This window comes from Leguminivora glycinivorella, chromosome 15, assembly GCF_023078275.1.
Source record: "Leguminivora glycinivorella isolate SPB_JAAS2020 chromosome 15, LegGlyc_1.1, whole genome shotgun sequence".
Taxonomy (NCBI): domain Eukaryota; kingdom Metazoa; phylum Arthropoda; class Insecta; order Lepidoptera; family Tortricidae; genus Leguminivora; species Leguminivora glycinivorella.
Window position 1 is genome coordinate 6,938,807 of NC_062985.1, and position 13,264 is coordinate 6,952,070.

The window sequence follows — 13,264 nt, forward strand, 5'->3', positions numbered from 1 at the left end:
TCTCTTAGATATAAGTACACGACTAAATTGTATGTTGTCCCTTCGAAAAAATAGGTAGAACATTACATACATTTTTGAATGAAGTTGTTTATATAAACTGTGTACCCAATTTATACACACTACGTCAGTTACAAATAGTTGATTACGTCTTGGCACGTTAAGTAAAAAATGTCTTAGATTAATAGTACATTACATCAGAGGCCGGGAAAATGAGGATTTCCGGCCAAGTGGGTATATACGGCCGAGCGAGCGTGCGAGCGAGGCCGGATAGGGATAACGAGGCCGGGAATCCGTTTTCACGCCGAGGCATGTATAGTGCTTTTCTCAAACATACAATGAAATTAAAAAAAAAATGCTCTAAAGGACAATATTTTATAAAAAAAAGTTACTTTGCAGGCCTAGGCCTAAAATATAATATGAAATCCCTTTACAATCCTCTCGAGTTGTTGCGCCCAAAAAGCGATACTTCCCAGCCCATTTTAAGGAACGTAAAGACAATATTTCATTGCATGTTTGAGAAAATGTAATTGTCGGTGAAGGCGGAGCCGTGGTCAAAAAACATTTGATTTGAGGCTTCCTTATGTACTGGCCAAGGTGTGTATACTATTTTTCTGTTCGGCGGTTCGGAAAGCGGTAAATTTTTTTAGTACAGATTCCTGGGTTTTGACGGTTTCCGGCCGGAAAATCGAATCAGGTTTACCTACTGTGGATTTACTGACACATTTACGTCAAGTTTTTGAATGAAATTTACGCCAGAGGTACATAATCGGAATGTTATGGAAAGTCATAAGAGATAATTAATAGGTCAGGTACATACTAGGATATTTTCCAAAGCTTTTTTTTATCATACATACCATTCATGTTAATATTTTTCAGTCTTAAGAATTGTAGGGACGTTGGTTTATTTGTGGGTTTCCATCGAAAAATTGTCCTTGTGCAATAAGAAAGTTTTCGAAACAGTAAAAATTTTCACGATTTTTACACATACCTACCTAATTCTCTCGGTCTATGAGACCTTTAAAACGTCGAAGGTTAGTTCAAAAACTTATTTCTAAGCGATTGAGTCCCGTTTGTAGTATTTGAAATTCCTCCTTAATGCATACGAAGGACCCTTTGGCCTCGTAAGTCCCAACCGATTTTTCCGATTTTGAAATGGAGCTTTCTTTTATTTCTATACAAGTTTATAATTTGTACTCGTACAAGTACAGTCAGCATCAAAATTAGCGGATCAAACAACACTTCAGAATTAACTAGGTACCATTCTGTAACAGCTAAACAAAAAGACATTGTAATAACAATCAACTCTGAGATTTCTGACAGCAAACTGTACGATTTATCCATATTTAGAAAAGTTATTCAAGATGTCAGATATTTTTGTTGCGGTTTTTCACCGGCTACTATTGATGCTGACTACGCCGGACTTACGAGGTTAGGTAGGTACGCCACATTTAATAATAGTCCCGTGGCGTCTGCGATATGAACACCTCGTAACTGATGTTTAATATTAATCTCTCGGCGTTTACAATGTGAACACCCCGCAACTTCTACTTAATAATAGTCCCGTGGCGTCTGCAATGTGAACACCTCGCAGCTTCTGGAGGGTTTGATCTTGCGTTCGTCGTCGGAGTATTCGCGCCAGCAGGGCACGGGGTCGGACGTGACGCTGGGCCCGCCGAGAGATGTTTCTTGGAAGCGCACCCTGTACCGACGCACACTGCTGCATTGTACCTGTCGAACAATTGCAATTTAGAGATTACTAATGTTTTTGTAAGGTTTGATTTATTTGTTTACTGTTTTTGTTGTCAAAATACAACATTGCTATAATTTTGTAATTGCCCGCCTAGCTCTTAGCGGATTTCTCTTGCCAACGATAACACCTTTTGCATATTTGTTTTATTTTGTGTAAATAATTCTTACTCCAAAACTGTTTGCTAAATGTTAATGTGATTATTCAGAATATAAAAACGATCAACGGAACAGGCTAGGGTAGGTACAAAATGTCCCCCTACTTATCATAGGTAACATAGGCTCACAGATCTTACAGTTCATTATTACTTATTATCGGAATGTTCCTTTTGTAAAATGTTGCTTTCCATGACTAAATAATCCTTATAATTCATTAGCAATAAGGACTTCTTGTTGTAATTTCATATAGTAAACGCTTACGTGTTGGAACGCCTCGCAATTTTACATAGACTTGCAGGAAACACGAGGTATTTCTAAACGAGCGCTCTCTAATTTGCAGTAAAGTTAGCGGAGCCAGTTAAACCGTAGTTTATCCTCGCTGACGAAGCAATATGCATGTAACACGCAAACGTGGGATTACGCGGTTTAACTTGAGGAAAATTAAATCGTACTCGTATTGTGGGGTAAAGTTAAACCCCGGGCATGCCGAACATTATTTTACTTATTTTACACTTTTGATGCTGCCTGTACCACCACTTATTTAGTAGCCGCTACAGTTGTCATCCGAATGACACCTTTTCTTTTGGAAGTTCAGTGACATAAGTTTCAGTGAACTTGCCACTTGCCGCCAAACTCGCTAAGTCACTTTACCGAACTCTGTGGAATCTTACGCAGTCTTACTAATTCAGTTTAACCTAACTGGAATAACATCATGTTAGTTTGAAACTGGTTGAATCAAGTTTTAAGCGCTCCGCGTTGTTTTAAGTTTAAGCGTATACTGAAATTTCCGACAAACTCCCCTCATTTTTGAGTTAGGTAACTTAGGTAAGGGAAAAGGAGTAAGATGAAAATGTATAACGAAGCTAGCGGGTTTTTATTTTACCTCTCAAGAAATACCCTTCAATCTTACCCCACCTAACCGTATTTTAAAACATGGATATACAATATTTATGTATACAGGCTGCTCGCGAGGAACCCGCATAACTTTAAAAGCGTATTTCTGATCACATTTAAGACTAAAATGTCATAAACTTTTTTGGATTCCGCCTAGTTTCAGAGAGATATGGCCAATTAAAAAAAAACATCTTATTGTTACACAGTACAAAGGCCTTTTTAACGGCGTTGATGCGCCATGCCCATGATGAGGCATAAGTCTCAGTCATCATTAATAGAAGTCAAAAAATGTAAAACTTAAAAAAGAAAACAAAGTGCCAACTTTATTGAATAACAATTACTTAGTACCTATGTGAAATGACGTCCAAAAACAAAAACTAAAAAAAATACAAAAAAAAACACATTTTTTTTGGCCTCAGAAAACGTGGTTTATTATGCAAGTTCCTCGCGAGCACCCTGTATAAATGAAGTCAAGTAGGTAAGTACTAATTTTAAAACTTTTAATATTTAGCTTGCTGTTGAGAGCCTTAAACTCGAGACCACTCCACTCACAATACAGGCGAATAATATGTACTATTTATAAAGATCAGCGAACTTTATTGCCTCTAATATTGAATATTATTATGAGAGGGCTCTAATACTGAACTGGATTTCGTAGAATTCCTCATATATGTTTTATATATAGATATTGCAATTTAGTGCGAAATTGAAAATAAATAATTAAGTAATACTTGAACGGTAAATTTCTAAATCTTCTAATGTAGATATTTTTTTGTAATGTTGTTAATCAAACAAGCACAGAAAATTGAAACAGAAATGAAATCGGTAACATTATTGTCAATTATTTTAAAGGTAAATAATTAAAATCAAATGAATATTTGATTGTCTCTGTAAGATCTAAGAAAATTTTAGTTTTAAGAATAACTGTTGGCTGCTAAAGAAATTTAATAATAGGAATCATTAAAAACATCAAGACGCTTTTTAATGTTGGTGATTTTAACAATTTTATGATAACAATATCTGGGGGCACGGCAGTGCCCCCGCCAAGTCGAGCAAAAAGAGGCACGGCCGTACCATACCATCCTTTTCTCGAAGCATTTCAGACCATTTTCAACCCCCTGTTACTCTGTTCTGGATAAAACTAGAAGCCTCAATTTTCAGCACCCAAGTAGTCATTATATAGACACGGTATATTCCAAATTTCATTAAATTTGAACCAATAGTTTAGGAATAATTACTAGCCAAAGTTTCATAGTTTTGTCACTCACTGGCTGACTGACACACGATCATCAATGATAATAAGACACAACTAGTACACTTGGAAGCTTCAAATTTAGAATACAGTTAGTGTTTAGTTTATAAATCACACAAAAATTAAAAAGTGTTGCAATTTCATTCCAGGTTTTCAGATACACAAACTGCATAAATAACTTTGTAATCTCATATCAATATATGGGATTACCAAATTATATTTGCAGTTAATTTACAGTAAATCAATCTGTGTACCTGTCTATGTAAATTTATACAGATACCCGATGTCGTGATGGATTGAAAATCTCACTACCCCATTTCCTTACATGGTGGGAGTCGTATAATTCAACTATGGGATATGGGTTCCATTGTGGTCTGGACGAATAGGCTGACAACCCCTTCATAATTTTGCCAACAGTTGCACTGAAACGATTTCGTGTGCTCTGTGTACCCTGTTGGGAAATACATGCGCGACTTTATGTATGTATATAGATATGAGGGCGAGCCCTCGCCAAGTACAAGTACATCACCAACTTCATATACCCATATAAATATATGAGTACCTATAATCAATGTGTTGTAAAATGTAATTAAATATAAATACGTACTTAAATATTGTGTTCAAATGTAATAAAAAATACTTATGCCACAGTCGTTAATAGTAGGTACAGTCAAGATCATAAATATGTGTACGTTTTTTCAACTAATTTGCAATGGGTTAAGAGCGACCGCTCTTAGGCACCAAATGGTAAGGGGGCCGACAGAATCGTACCTACATGTGAAAAAATCCAATAAAAAGTATTATATTGCGTGGGCGCGCACATATTCCAAAATAGCGAGAGGTCATCATCATCCTCCTTGCGTTATCCCGGCATTTGCCACGGCTCATGGGAGCCTGGGGTCCGCTTTGAAAACTAATCCCAAGATTTGGCGTTGGCACTAGTTTTTACGAAAGCGACTGCCATCCGACCTTCCAACCCGAAGGGTAAACTAGACCTTATTGGAATTAGTCCGGTTTCTTCACGATGTTTTCCTTCACTGAAAAGCGACTGGCAAATATCAAATGACATTTCGCACATAAATTCCGAAAAACTCATTGGTGCAAGCCGGGGTACGAACCCGCGACCTTCGTATCGAAAGTCGCACGCTCTTACCGATAGGCCACCAGCTAGCGAGAGGTGTCAGGAATTAATTCAGATATTGAAATGATTGTGGAACGATGTATCAAAATGTCGCAGTGTACAACATTCATAAGGTACAATTAAATAAAAGGAGGATTTTAGTAATTGACAAACCTTTGAAAGACAATAATCCATTGAAATTGTACCTATCAATTATGTGGTGTTGCCTTGCATCAATTAAAGTTACGTAGTTACAAAGTTACGTCGTAATCTAAATATCATGTGTCTAAAATACAGTCCGAAGTGGAGTTCTTCATAAAACGTATGCCAGCAGAATTGTCGCCTGCGGTATTTTCGGACCAATACGACCTTCAAACTTCCAAGAAAAGAGCGTACACCCATCTTAAAGGCCGGCAACGCACCTCCAACACTTCTGGTGTTTCGGGTGACCAGGGCCGGCAGTTATTGCTTACCATCAGGCGACCTGTTTGCTCGTGTGCCTCCTATCCCATAAAAAAAACGTCTCAGAGAGTCAAAGGAGCAAGCGTGATGAAGACTAGGAAACCGAAGGGCCCTACTGAAAAAAAACACCGAAATGGGCATCCCGATACAGTTATGGACCTGCAAGTACATTTGGCCTATGAAAGACAAGGGTTTTGATAGAATCCCACCTTCCTCTCCACTAGCGGGTTGAGTCTTTATAAATTGAGTCAATAATATGAAAAAAAATCGCACTCGCTTCGCTCGCGTTTATTATTTCCATCAAATAAATATCTTTCAAATGGTAGACAGAATGCATTTTTTACTTAAATACTCTTAGTCAAAATTTCGCGTTTGCTACGCTCACGTGTAGGTACATGAACACGATATCCCCTATCAGCCCCAGAGCCATATACCTATTAACTATTAACACTTTCGCTACCAGAACCCGACTGTCGGGCACACCGCTCGTAGAAGCGTAGCCGATTACATGGGTTTCCCCGTATGTAGCGAAAATGTCGTAGCGCCGCGTAGAGCCCGGTTTCGAAAGTGTTAATGCGTGTATGAGGAGGTTAAATAGGAAAAGAAGGAAAAAAGTTGGACTATCTACCTACAGAGAGTCTACAAAAAGAAATGAGATCCCATCAAAAACAAAACTTGTAAAAACACCAAGTCTCGCAACTCGGTTCTTCTGACGTAAAAAGAGTTGAGATCCCTTTAATACCAAGTCGGTTAATTTATTCAGTCCCTACTTAAAGGACCTTCTGCCGTAAGTTATTACGTAGTTTACCTATAGCTAACCTAATAGTATCTTATAACTACCATAAATATCAATATTAAATATATTTCATGTTTTAAAGAAAATGGACTGACTTGGCAATCGCAATTTACACCGTTGACGAAATTGTTTCATGCGATTGCCAAGTCAGTCAATGTTCTTTAAAACATGAAATATATTTAATATTGATATGGTAGTTATAAGATATTATTAGGTTAGCTATAGGTAAACTACGTAATAACTTACGGCAGAAGGTCCTTTAAGTAGGGACTGAATAAATTAACCGACTTGGTATTAAAGGGATCTCAACTCTTTTTACGTCAGAAGAACCGAGTTGCGAGACTTGGTGTTTTTACAAGTTTTGTTTTTGATGGGATTAAATTTACACACAAAAATAATAATTCAGCGTGCGACGTAGGCTTACAATCTTATTTTTACTTTAAATGTCATTCTTACTCATCGTCTGTTACAAAAAACAAATTACGACATAGGCACTATGACATGTAAGTATGTTATTAAATATGTCGAAATAAGGAAAATAATTATTTCTTTATAAGGCTAAATAGGATTTCCTTTTAACACTTTCGCTACCAAGAACCCGACTGTCGGGCACACCGCTCGTAGAAGCGTAGCCGATTACATGGGGAAACCCGTATGTAGCGAAAATGTCGTAGCGCCGCGTAGAGCCCGGTTTCGAAAGTGTTAAATATACTGACATTTAATAAACATTTCTAACGCTGCACGCTGTTATGTTTTGACACATGCCATCTTTCAGGTAAATGGTGTATCTCATTTGATTTTACTTATTTCTCACATATAAGCTAACAGTATTTCATTTCACCAAACCGCTTACACGGTATATATATACAATGAAAAGTGTAAGCTGTCGGGCCGCCGAAGATGAATGAAACGCGTAAAATATTGGACCGTACAGTATAATACATTACACACGGAAAAAGACAAAAATATATATACAAAAAGATAAGAAAAAATCTGTGCAAAAAGAAAAGACGCGCGCTGGCAGCGGCATCCGTACCGGCCAGGCTGCCAGCACCCGCGCAGCACGGAGGTTGGTAGCTCCGTCGCCGACAAAAGGCTAAGAACTAAACAGTTGTAAATAACATGCAAGAAGTATGATAATTCAGTAAATGAATGAATGAATGAATGAATGAATTTATTTGTCAATAGTGGGTTTACAAAAATGGTCTTAAAACTATTTACAATATGTAACTTCTACAGATCTCCACATTGTGCCTACAGACTGGCGTACAAATATCTTTTGCTAACCTAAGTAATCACATGCATACATTAAATATACCTACGTTACTATAATATATGTAGACGGAAAATAAAAAAACCTGCTTATATATTTTCCGTCTACATTAAGGGATGGCTTTTTCACGAGAATTTGATGATTAATTAAAACTAATCGGTTATTTTCCATGTTTTAAAAAGAGTGTTAACGCTATGACTGGCAACACTGTCCAGGACTGCCAACCTCCGGTCACCCCGCTGATCCAATGAGCAGCGGCCAGCGCCTCGACCTGACGGACCAATAAGAATGAAGACTTTCCCCGCGCCACCAGTTTCCCCTTCGCGTCACTATAAAAGCAAGGTGCACGGCACCAGCGTCTCTTCCTTTCTAACCAAAATCTCTCTCCGTTACGTGTCCTAGACTAGAACCCATTGTACTTAAAATCCATTAAAGAATGGTAAATATTTAATCTATCTGTTTTATTTAATGTTTGGGTTACGGCTCAAACAAGAGTGTCTAACGGTAACTTATGGCACGCTTGTTCTGTTACCCGCCATTCGAAATTTACGCTCTGTATCTTACGTAAAAAAACAAAATATAAAAAAAAAACGAATGACTATCGAAAATCATATTTCCTGATATTTACACAATTACACATGTAAATAAATGTAAAGCATGTTATCCTTTCCTATTTACTGTGGTGTCAGGGGATGCCGCGATAGACACAGTCGGAGAACGGGTTGCAAATGAAGTAAATTATTTTTCCCCTCACTAGCTCAGAAACACGTGTTTTGTCCTTTAATACCATCGGGTAAAAACGCATTTTATCCACTAGTGGGTAAAGTAATTTGACCTTGAATAGGGTCAAATTAACTGCTTTAAAATTGATAAAAGTAGGTGAATCTAGTAATACAGATGATTTACCACCTGTGGAACTAATTATAAATTAATTAATTTGTAATCAGAGGATGTACCGTAAATCAGGTTCAGCGTGTTACTACTCTGTCGCTCTTATAAATTTGCTCGTAAGAGTGACTTTGAAGCAAAACCTATGTAACGTAGTTCGGGTTAGGTCCTCATAACTTATTTACTACGAGTAGGTATAGATACTAAGGAATTGTAATTGTTAATCATGAAACCGCGATAATAATAGGATTTATCATACAATACTTACTTAATTAAATGACGAGGGATTAAATATCAGTTCATTCCATTAATGTTGAATTACAATACCTACATATGAAGTAATTGCATTAACTAAATGATATATGTGCGAATATTATAAGCTACTGACTGGACTGCTAGGTAACTAATAAATTATTTACCTGTCACGATTTATAAGCGAAAATATTTCTTATTTCAAGTGTGAACTGAAATATTTAGCTGTGTTTAAGTTTTCATTCTACGTGTATTTGCAAATATTCTGCGAAGTAAAATATTGTATTTCATAGCCACTTCTAAAAAGCTACTTTTATTTTAAGACAATAGATAACACTTGTAGTAAGAACTTACATAAGCACATAACATACCTACCTTTAAACTTGAGAATTGTACATTTGAATATGCAAATAATCCTAGGTCTCACGTAGGGTTGTCAGAATAATCTAGAAGTTATTGTTCCCCTACATGTTTATAACTTCTAAACTGATATGTTAAAATCTCCCAGTAAAACGCGCCTCATAAAGTTACAATGCGAGGCTGAGAAATATAATAATATTTACTATTTGCGACACGAACCTATGAATATCAAAGTATTGAAAAAATGTTTGATATCCGCCCACCAAGCGTTTATTCTTTTAGTGGAATTGGACGGGCCATATCAGGGTGGCTAGCCGAATGGCACAATCGCTCACGAAACGCTCACGAAACGAAGCGCTAGTAGATATCTATCTCTATCGCGCTTGCGTATTGGCGCGACAGAGCCAGCGGCGTATCGCTTTCGTTTGGCGTCGGAGAAATGCCATTCGGCTACGGGGCCAGGCCCCGTAGTCAAACGGCATTTCTGCGACGCGAAACGCCACCGAAACGCCACAGAAATATAGTCTGGCTCTGTCGCGCCAATACGCAAGAGCGATAGAGATAGATAGCTACGAAAGAGATATTATCGTGAGCGTTTGTGCATTCGGCTACGCCCACAGGAGTGATGGCAGATGGGCCAAATTGTTGACGGATTGGTGGCCGTTTTTGGAAGAAAGAAGCGTCCATGTCTCCGTTGGGAAATGGCTGTTGAGATGGATGAGAATTGAAATTGGCTCAAGAACGTGTTAAGTGGTGTTCCCAAAAAAGGTTTATGCTCAGCTGTGGGTGACTGCAGGTCAAAGCGATGATGATATCAATGTATCCGCCACTGTCCTCAAGCCTTGAAATACCGCGCCTATTTGTATTACTTATACAAAATGATAATTATATATTGGGTATTATATTTACCATCCAATTCGCTGACTGACGTTAGAATGACATTAAGCGGGTGTAATTAAGTTATCGTACAGTTTCCTCGTTGTACCAGATACTCGTATAAATAGCACGTCGTTCAGAGACGCACAATGGCTATTTAAATAACATTCTGATGTCAGTCGCTACCGAAAATGTCACTGTCGGGAGGAAAGAAGAACGGACAGCCCTAAGTGCATTAGACAATAATATGATGGCACTATACTTGTATGTACCTACGGATAATCCTAGAAATCCGAGTGCATCACATAACGTGGTAGAAAGCGAAGCGACCCGCCGTCGCAAAGCTAAGCCGTATTTCGATAGCGTTCATTATCATAAGCTGATGCTACAGCGTAAAATTTCTTGGGGATTTCTGCTCGTAAAGTTTATTCCTTCCATAACCGTCTGGAGACAGATGGATCTGCTTTGACGCAATAAACTTAAAAGCAATAAAGAGGTGTACAGGTTTTATAGCCGTGGTGCGTATTTTGTCACTTTATTTGATGCGTTTTTGTTACAACTTTTACAAGGGCCTCTATAAAACGTTTTAGATTATGGGCGGTCGGGGTGGTGTAGCGGTTTATCACGACAGCCGCAATAGCTGGAGACCCGGGTTCGATTCCCCGCTTCGCCACCATCCAGTGGGCTTGATCGCTTTTTCTTTAGTGTATGGCCTGTATGGTATCTATTTCAGTTTTATAGTTTTAGATTATGTTACGAAAATATAAAATGTACTAGAATGTTGTTGAAATGTAAGAAAATGTAATAGAAAATGTACGAGTATGTAATTTATGGAGTAGTCAGTAACGGTTTGTGGGCGCTGTTCACTTTCTCCATACAATGAATCTCATTTTCCGTGACGTTAACGCTATCGAGTAACGTATTAACTAAATCAGGGTGGCTAGCCGAATGGCACAATCGCTCACGAAACGCTCACGAAACGAAGCGCTAGTAGATATCTATCTCTATCGCGCTTGCGTATTGGCGCGACAGAGCCAGCGGCGTATCGCTTTCGTTTGGCGTCGGAGAAATGCCATTCGGCTACGGGGCCTGATATTAGCTAGTTGTTTACATGAATAAATACATATACTTATAGAAACTAAGACTAAGTATAAAATCTTTTCTTTCGATTTAAATATTAATTTATCGCCACTCGTTTCGAACTTCCCCTGTTCCACATTTGTATCGTAACTCTCTCACTCACTCCCACTCACTCTTATAATTATAAATATATTTTCACTGGAAATTAAAAGTGAGGAGTTTCGTAGCACTTAAACTTACGTACCTTCCTACGCTACGCTACGTCGGGCGCGTGGAATAGGCTACTATAGATTCATATCGAATTTGGCTCAATAAATGATTGTCTTCTGTAGTATTTGACATAAAAAAAACAATATTTATAGATTTTGGGTTGCTCGTACGGGTTAAGAATTTCACCACCCCCTTTCTTCCCGTGGGTGTCGTAGAAGGCGACTGTGGGATATGGGTTAAATTGTGGCGTAGGCGAGAGGCTGGCAACCTGTCACTGCAATGTCACAGTTTCGTTTTCTTTCAACCCCTTATTTGCCAAGAGTGGCTCTGAAACTTGAGTAGTTTCATGTGCTCTGCCTACCCCTTCATGGGATCCAGGCGTGATTGTATGTTGTTGTTGTGTTTGGGTATTAAAAGTGTATGATGACTTGATGACTACGTATCATGTTTTTTTAATCTGTATTTTGTTGTTTTCGAGTAGAATGACCTAATGCACAGATAATGTATAGATTAACATGACTGTGTTGTTTTCGCCTGATTACGTAAAAGTATAGTCATAATAAACTATGGTAAGGTAATATTGTATTTCGGTTAATTGGACAGTACTTAATCATATAAGTAAGACTTTAAATAAAACCGGCCAAGAGCGTGTCGGGCCACGCTCAGTGTAGGGTTCCGTAGTTTTCCGTATTTTTCTCAAAAACTACTGAACCTATCAAAATCAAAACAATTTTCCTAGAAAGTCTTTATAAATTTCTACTTTTGTTATTTTTTTCATATTTTTGAAACATATGGTTCAAAAGTTAGAGGGGGGGACACACTTTTTTTTCCTTTAGGATCGATTTTTTCCGAAAATGTTAATATTATCAAAAAACGATTTTAGTAAACTCTAATTTATTTTTAAATACCTATCCAACAATATATCACACGTTGGGGTTGGAATGAAAAAAAAAATCAGTCCCCACTTTACATGTGCAGGGGGGGTACCCTAACAAAACATTATTTTCCACTTTTTATTTTACCACTTTGTCGGCGTGATTGATATACATATTGGTACCAAATTTCAGCTTTCTAGTGCTAACGGTTACTTAGATTATCCGCGGACGGACGGACGGACAGACTACGGAACCCTAAAAAGGGTCAAGTAACCTATAGTAGTCAATCGTTCATGCTTCGTAGCATATCGTTTTTAAGCTTCTCTCGATATCACTCTGGTATGGAAGAGTGACACAGAAAGATATTAGATAACCTAACCACAAAAGTAAAATTTTGAAAAAACCCCCGACCGCGACCTAGTGGACCGATTTTCATGAAACATGGCTAAGAACACTCCCGACTAACTCAGCTTTCAAACAAAAAAAAATAAATCGAAATCGGTTCATCCGTTAGGGAGCTACGATGCCACAGACAGACACACACACAGACAGACAAACAGACAGACAGACACGTCAAACTTAAAACAGCCCTTCGTTTTTGCGTCGGGGGTTAAAAACTAAAGCCTGACCAGAAATATACCTATGTCTCATCTATATGTCTACGCGCCATCTTGCGGAATTTCATCAGAACTATTTTAACCCCCGACGCAAAAACGACTGGGTGTTATAAGTTTGACGTGTCTGTCTGTGTGTGTGTCTGTCTGTGGCATCATAGCTCCCGAACGGATGAACCGATTTAGATTTAGTTTTTTTTTGTCTGAAAGCTGAGTTAGTCGGGAGTGTTCTTAGCCATGTTTCATGAAAATCGGTCCACTAGGTCGCGGTCGGGGGTTTTTTCAAAATTTTAATTTTGTGGTTATAACCCCCGACGCAAAAACGACTGGGTGTTATAAGTTTGACGTGTCTGTCTGTGTGTGTGTCTGTCTGTGGCATCGTAGCTCCCGAACGGATGAATCGATTT

At 38.2% G+C, this 13,264-nt stretch overlaps 1 protein-coding gene across 1 annotated transcript in view; it reads right to left on the reverse strand.

Annotated features, from left to right (window-relative positions):
* Positions 1-450: 450 nt before the first annotated feature.
* Positions 451-13,264, reverse strand: part of LOC125234181 (adipokinetic hormone/corazonin-related peptide receptor variant I-like) — a 131,446-nt gene continuing 118,632 nt past the window's right edge. The window contains exon 8 of the mRNA XM_048140388.1: positions 451-1,728. Within this exon, the coding sequence (XP_047996345.1) occupies positions 1,549-1,728 (180 nt within the window). The 3' untranslated portion in view covers positions 451-1,548. The remainder of the gene's footprint in view (positions 1,729-13,264) is intronic.